The sequence below is a fragment of the Notothenia coriiceps genome, unplaced genomic scaffold, assembly GCF_000735185.1.
Source record: "Notothenia coriiceps isolate Sejong01 unplaced genomic scaffold, NC01 NC01_scaffold00019764, whole genome shotgun sequence".
NCBI classification, from domain to species: domain Eukaryota; kingdom Metazoa; phylum Chordata; class Actinopteri; order Perciformes; family Nototheniidae; genus Notothenia; species Notothenia coriiceps.
Genome location: NW_011352465.1, coordinates 8,075 through 15,570, shown reverse-complemented (window position 1 = coordinate 15,570; position 7,496 = coordinate 8,075). Strand labels below are relative to the sequence as shown.

General features: G+C 37.6%; 2 protein-coding genes across 2 annotated transcripts in view; both read right to left on the bottom strand.

Annotated features, from left to right (window-relative positions):
• Positions 1-1,332, bottom strand: part of thsd1 (thrombospondin, type I, domain containing 1) — an 8,182-nt gene extending 6,850 nt beyond the window's left edge. Inside the window, exons 1-2 of the mRNA XM_010779042.1 lie at positions 1,188-1,332; positions 346-462 (exon numbers count right to left, since the gene is read on the bottom strand). Coding sequence (XP_010777344.1) covers positions 346-397 — 52 coding nt within the window. The 5' untranslated portion in view covers positions 398-462; positions 1,188-1,332. The remainder of the gene's footprint in view (positions 1-345; positions 463-1,187) is intronic.
• A 1,673-nt stretch (positions 1,333-3,005) lies between these two features.
• vps36 (vacuolar protein sorting 36 homolog) overlaps positions 3,006-7,496 on the bottom strand; it is a 5,526-nt gene continuing 1,035 nt past the window's right edge. Inside the window, exons 4-14 of the mRNA XM_010779041.1 lie at positions 7,236-7,350; positions 7,061-7,150; positions 6,425-6,511; positions 5,971-6,003; positions 5,712-5,789; positions 5,295-5,429; positions 5,114-5,179; positions 4,893-4,957; positions 4,453-4,537; positions 3,909-3,985; positions 3,006-3,767 (exon numbers count right to left, since the gene is read on the bottom strand). Of these exons, the coding sequence (XP_010777343.1) occupies positions 3,677-3,767; positions 3,909-3,985; positions 4,453-4,537; positions 4,893-4,957; positions 5,114-5,179; positions 5,295-5,429; positions 5,712-5,789; positions 5,971-6,003; positions 6,425-6,511; positions 7,061-7,150; positions 7,236-7,350 (922 nt within the window). The 3' untranslated portion in view covers positions 3,006-3,676. The remainder of the gene's footprint in view (positions 3,768-3,908; positions 3,986-4,452; positions 4,538-4,892; positions 4,958-5,113; positions 5,180-5,294; positions 5,430-5,711; positions 5,790-5,970; positions 6,004-6,424; positions 6,512-7,060; positions 7,151-7,235; positions 7,351-7,496) is intronic.

Below are 7,496 nucleotides of genomic sequence, written 5' to 3'. Positions count from 1 at the left end.
TAGGTAAATGATGCTTGTGAGTGTTGGCAGCTCATCCCTTAAAACAGAAGCCTCAGATGGATTATAATAAGGAGAAATAGGAAGGGTGTATTTCAAGCTTATTACGTAAATACGTTTGTTTCTTATCAACTAAGATATGTCAGAAAATGTTTTCAACTTTAATTGACTGAATGTGTTTGAAAAGCGGTCTTATTAACACATGAATACTGCTGTGTAAGATAATTTTACATTTAAGATTTACAATATAAGACAAGCATAAGTTTCATTTGTGGGCCATATTTCATTATATTGTTTGTAATTTGCTGAGGGCCGTAGTTTGGACACCACTGGTTTAGTGAGACTCACCATATCCCATGAGCGCCAGCAGGAAGGGCAGCAGTGAGACAGCTTGTGGCATTCCGATGTCTGTGCCTCTGTTTTCTCCTTCACCACATGACCTTCCTCTTCCACCATCCCTGACCTCTACAAATCAGAAATCCAAAATATAGAAATATTCCACGAGAAGGCAGCAGGCAATAAGCAAACACACTTGTTGGAGTTAGCAGACAGGAGAAGGTATGGAAGGCGTAGCACACTGATCTGAGGTCTGCAAGACAGGAAGGCTAAAGCATGGAGCTGTGACCCTGGGTTCTCTGGATTTACAGTGGCGTCTCCCTTTTCCTCCCAACTTCACAATGGGTGGAGAGCTGCCATCAACACAGAACTGTAGAAGTTGCCAATAACGAATATTTGTCCAACTTGTTGTTTGGATGGTTTGTTTGGGTTTTTCTCAATTTTTCCTTATCACACAATAAACTTCTTACTATCTCTGAAACAAATCCCAAACTTGATTTTTTCCACCAGATTGCTACAATTTACGTTTTAAACTCCTATTTAAATAGAAAAACAATTTGGGCCTGCTTTATTTCAGCCATAGACTAATCAAAAACGTTGTGGTTGCAATTAATCACATCAAATGGATCAAAAAGTGTGCCTAATATTAATTCTCATGGTGAAGACATACAGAGTCAACTCAACACATTATCTTTTTCATACATTATACTTTACTGAAATGTGTGATTAGCCACTGGGAAGACTGCATTTATAAAATAATATCACACATCATTCTAAACGTGAGGTATCAGAGTGCTAAAGATAAGGGCTCATAATCGTCATTGTTTTTAAGATGGATAATAAGGATTACTCACATTTCTTGTTGACTCAGCGCAGCATTATTTCTATCCAATATTCCAACACAGAAACCGACAACACTCCCTCCATGCGCTGGTAATGCATTTCTTGTCAGGACGGCAGTGACAGTCGGCGGGACAGAATCAGACCAACAGAGTTCTCCGGAGGCGCGCGCCTGTGTCTGGAGCGCGTGAGAGAGATCCACTCACAGCTCAGATACTTCACGGTCAGCGGGCCTATTGAATACTCTTTTTGAGACTCACAAATGTGTTCCTTACATGTTTTTTTTGTGTATTTATATACAATTCTGAAAAACATTAAGAGACCACTGCAACATTATCCGTTTTTCTGGTTTTACTATTTCTAGGTAAGGTATGTATGTGTTTGAGTAAAATGAACATTTTTGCAATTCTAAAAACTACTGACAACATTTCTCTGTGGTGAAATTCAAAAGACACTGGAATGGCTGCCAGACATGTAGATAGATATTGAGATTGATGAAAAATGTGGTCTCTTAATTTTTTTCAGAGCTGTGTCATTGAATAAACATTCAAATGCACAAACATATCATATACTTACCAATACTAACTCAGCGTAGCATTTATGACGATTAAAACAATAAAATATATCAGCTAAATAAAGTTTCATGTAAATCGAATTACAGAATACAAGAAATCATTATTCGTACTGTTTGATAGTTTTATCATTTTTTTGTATGAAAGTGTTTAACACTTTAAAAGTATTATTTAAATTCACATTAGGATCTAAGACAATTGGGGGTAACTTGTTTTATGTAAAACGTTACCGGTTTGGTAGTTGTTCTTATAAAATGAATAGTCCAATTAATTATTTATTCATTTCCAAAATATTGCTGCACACATAGAATTGTTCCTATCACATTCACAGGCCTATTCATATGTGAAAGTTGAAGTTGTCTAGGTTAAAGCTTAAGAACATGATAGAAAACTGAAGCACAAATTAAAGATTATTTCCTCACCGCCTATTGCACTGTTTTAAGTGAATCATTAAAGAGATTGTTATCAGTTTTAAAAAGACTCCTAGGTCATTTAAAAAAGTGACTGCATACAGAAATATGTGCGATTCAACGGTTTGAACTATAATTTACGCCTTCAAGAGGCAGTCAAATAAATCTTTCTTTATGGCAATGATTGTTTAAAGATTCCATCTAAAAAGAAACTCATGATGAAGTCATATGGAAATTCAGAAAGGATAGCATTGTGTATCCCCAGTTGTCCCAGGAGGCAGGCAGGGTAACAAAATTAATCTTTGTACACATGCAGTCACGATAGTAAACAGAATTATTAATCTCACAAAATCAGATGAACTTCCCCCTATACAGACAAGTGAAGAGTTTTCCTTCTTTAAACCACAGATGAAAGAAAACCATGATTTGTTCAGATAGCCAATCAATCAGCATATTGATTAACTTAAAAATGCATCATTGAGAAAATTCATTTTAGCATGGACAAACAGGACCTATTATGTTTAGAAAAACGGTGTCAATGTCGTACACGAGTCCCTAATTATTGTATTCAGAAGTGCCTCAGGTCAGCTCTCAAGCTTCCTTGAAAACAATTACGTTTCAGCTCTATCAATATATGAACAGCATGTCAGGGTAATCTAATCAGCTGCAGACCTTCATTTTCTCCAGACAGTCGGCGAAAACAGGAAGTTTCTTTTGCGATGGATCCCCCTTTAATCTTCAGCTCAGTTCACAATAGGACCAAAGAAGAAGCCTTCCAGGGACAAAGATTGAAAAACAAGAATGGAGGTATCACTCCCAACAGAAAGTAAAGTTTCGACATTTAGACAAGTAACTAAAATCAAGTGGGATTTATTTAGATAACTTCTGCAGTTGAAGGGATTCATTGGCTGTGAATCAAACTGGCAGCAGATCAGGCATCTTATCTTGGTCTTTTCTTGGATGTAGTCTAGATTAATTTAGATTAAATTAAAGTTTGACAAGAGAACAAATAAATAGAATGCTTTTTATGGACAAGACTGAGAGACTAAAACAAGATAAAGGATGTCATGGTAGGGTATTCAAATGAATATGTGCATGTTCTCTCCGCTCTCAGAAGATGAGACGGATGCTTCATTACGTAATTATTTATAACAAAACATTTTATTTAGAATTCTGAAAACAGTTTTTTTAAACAAGGTATGAGCTCTGTGACAAAATGCACGTGTATATTCCAGTAGGCCAATTTTCCCACGTGATGGTCACTCCATCAAGCAAAGCAATTTGGGGACACTTTTCTGCATGTTCAGTATTTATTTGCAGAATTCTTTACCCCCTTATCGGCTCTTAGACCTATAGAAAAGAGCTTGTTCTACAGTGGATTGTAATATAGCACTAACGGAACTACAACCGTTTAAAAAACAACAACTAAATACACTCTGCCATTGTAGCCACCATAAGCCAACAAGCAAAGACAGTGTAGCCCAGTTGAAGATATGTTTTTCTATCTTAGCTATAATAACTCTAAGCCGTTGAAAAGAGATTTGGGTAGAATCTCAGACCCTCCACAGAGTCATCTCGACAGAGGTGGCCCACCTTCTCAGCCAGCAACAATCTGAAGATGAAGAGGGGACACAAAGACACGAAGAAGAAAAAAACATGAAAGCAATAATGAACAATAAAATGAGAAAACAGTGAATCTTTTCTTTGTTTAACAATTGTATGTACCGTAACAGACAGACAGTTATTCACTTACCGCTCTTTAGACAGAAGAACAGAGAGACCCAAGAGCTTTGCAAACTCCTCTGCTGTCAAAGAGCCTTTGTCGGTCACCTGAACACGGGAGAGATGATGACATAAGAGAGGGAATTCATCACAAAACTTTAAAACCTAAAAGTGTTTGCTCCATATTTAAAATATATTTACAGAACCAGTCAAAAGTTTGGACACACCTTCTCATTCAATGGTTTTTGTTTATTATATATTTGTTCTACTTAAGACCTAGATTAAGACTGAAGACATCAAAACTATGAAAGAACACATATGGAATTATCTAGTTAACAAAACAAATGTTACAAAATCCAGAATATGATTTATATTTTGTTGGCTACTTCAGAATGCTGTGGTGGCCATGCTGGTTAAGTGTGCCTTGAATTTTTTGAACAGTGTCGCCAGCAAAGATAAATAAAAAAACTTCGAATGAGAAGGTGTGTCCAAACTTTTGACTGGTAGTGTGCATCTAAGACAGCAGTCTGCTTGATCAGTCAAAAGTCAATAGTGTTTGTAACTGTGAAGCTTACATTGTCCAGTGCTGAGGCGATCATTTCCTCTTCGCTGTGAGACTGCAGCTGGACCACCATCACACCACTGTCAAACACACGTAGCCTTCAAACAAGACAAAATGCATGGAGGAAAATGTGAGATGAAGACAGATTTATACTGAATTAATTTCAATGAAACTAAAATAGCGAACTTAAGAAAAGCAACCAGTCTGGGGTCATTAGCACCAGCCTGTTGGAGAAACAGGTCAGAGTTTCTTTTGGAAACCCTGGGTACTGACAGGAAATGACAGTCACAAAGGGCTGGCCAATACTTCCAACAACAGGAAGCCAGGCAGGAAAAGTCTGGGCTTTGTGAGGCAGGCGCCAACACCCTGCCTTGTATGCCTATAATAATCCCAGAAGCTGGTCTATACATGAAGGAATGTATACAAGTGCGCACAAAGACAAACAATGCTCACCTCAACGGTAGCTTCAATGACTCAAACATCTTGCACGCGTTTACCAAATCTTCTGGGGATAAAAGCTGTGCAAAGAGAAAGAAAAGTAACCTCAGTTTCTGACAGGCTACCAAAGATTATTTGTGTGTAGCATGAATGTATAGATTGCAATGTTGTGTACCACCAGTTCAACCAGAATGGACATGCCCACTCAAGTTTGATCTGTAGTAAATTGAGTTTACCTCCATCCCTCTGGCGCGGTTTACGAGACAGTACACCTCAGTGAGAGCCATCATACCGCCACGCTCCTGAGAGAGGACAGAGTGATAGAAACAGAGGGAAACATACATCGAATTGTAAACAGTGTTTGATATAAGCCAGTATAGATGTGAAAAAACGTGACACACACACATTCACACCTACCTCTAGAGGGGCCTGGAGCATATCTCCCAGCTGCTTAGCCAGCTGCATATGGTAATGTGTACCCGTCCCACACGTTTCTCTGGTAACAGGGTTGGCAATACCCATGCTGAGCAGGTAGGACTTGAACCGTATCGTCTATAAAGAAAAACATAACAGTTAAAGGTCACCTATTGTGCAAAAATGTATATGTGTAAAGATATTCTGATCTGTTTGGTATTTCGAGCCAAACACTTCAGAGACATGTTTTGTATATAACCGAGAACTATTGTATAATATATTGATCACTTGTTTAAAATCTTCCAGTGAGGTTTGAGAGTAATACGAAGATGTTTTAACTATTGCTGAACGTACAGTCATTTGAAACCACGTCCATTGTCCTCCAGTTTCTGTGTGTGATTACGTTGGTCAAGCTCTTACCTCGTCTTCTGAAATGTCTCCATGCTTGTCTTTGATCTTGTTGGCGATAGATCTGGACAGCTCCACCATCTCTTTGGCCTGTTAGACAGTCAAAACCCACCACATGTCAGTATATGAGATTAACAGAGATATCAATGGTTAAGATGTTTAAATGATCATATAGTATAATGGATTACATTTGAGAATACTTGTATTATTAGATTTTGTAAGAAATGATGCTAGAGGGAAGGTGAACATACAAAATGAGAGCATTCGTTACCTTCACCATCAGCTTACTGAGGTCCTCAAAAGCCTGGAAAAAAGAGACTAAATTGGTTATAGTGCTAAAAAATGTTAATAATTAAATTAACAACAACACTTTATGGCTACAGATATCATTTGAATATAATTCCAGAGCAATCCCACCCCTCCTCTAGCTGATAATGCAACTAAATTGTCTGCCTAGACGTAAACCCACATTTCTTTCCCGTGTCAAATCTTTTAAAAAGCTAAAAATAGCTTTTATTTGATCTTTATTGTAAGTAATACACACATAAAGTGTATCTTACAGCAGTTGTGTAACTTTTGAGATGCCTCACGTGTGTCAGCCTCAGTGGCTGTGGTCAGCTTGAATACATTCCAATGGTTTTACAGTCATTTTTGTCAAAATATGGAAAAACACAAAACTTGAAGCTTTCAGGTTAAATATATCTAAATATTTCAGTTGATAGTACCTCACAAATGTTTTTGTCTGTTTCTTTCCTCTTCTCCTCTATCTTCCTCTCAATGCCAACAATACCCACGGCACGCGTTCTTCCCGCCTACATTACCACAAAGGGAAAAAAGAAAACATACTTAGTGAAGCATGCAGGCAATTCAAAAGAAGCCCCAAAATGACAAGGAATGTCAAACAGTGAGGAGGGAACATATTGTGGTTCACAGCTGTTAGAGAACATACATCAATTTTAGTTTCTACTGTTTCTATTTCATAGTTTTTATCCAACAAATGTGATTAATGTAATCTAATTTGGAGACACATGAGTGAATGCAAGTGAAATTACAAGAGAGTAACAGCCTACACAGAAGCTTACCTTCACTCCGGTGCGAGTCGTGCTTTGGTATATTCTACTTATATTAATTGTAAAAGCTATTGATATATATGTGTCACTTTCCTATATCAGTAAATAGTTAGAGGCAGAAGTTCTGAATATTTAAGGCCAAGAATAAAGAAACAACACTGCCATCAGCTGGAATAACATTTGAACTGACATTATTCTTATCAAGCATCTTAAAAGACATTCTCAAAGACATTTACTGTAGGGGAAAATATATTAGTTTGATTAAAAAGGAGCCTTTATTGGGCTTCTTACCTGTGAGCTAGTTCCTGCGGAGATGGGTTGTGACACCGGTGTATTCTCCCATCTCTTCTGAGTCATTTCCTCTGTTAGTCTCCTGTGAAACTGCAAGAAAATGACACCTAGTCAGGTTCATGCAATAAATCGTTGGTGAATACAAGTTAGAAAAAGTATGTCACAATAGAAGTACCTCAATCTGCCCGTGTTCCTTGAATGAAAGCTTGATGAAGGAGTACTTGCTGTTTTGGTAGGGACCTGGCTCCTTATTGACAGTTGTTTCTTGTAGGTGGATAACTATTTTTGCACTAAAGGATCAAATATGCCAAAAGTTAATACACCATTTCAATCCTTTACATTTAAGTTGCTGTTATTAACAGTGAAAAGGTATTCTATCTCAAGTTCCCCCAACTAAATGGAGTTTGTCCAGAGCTTTCAACTGCTGGGGCCTATA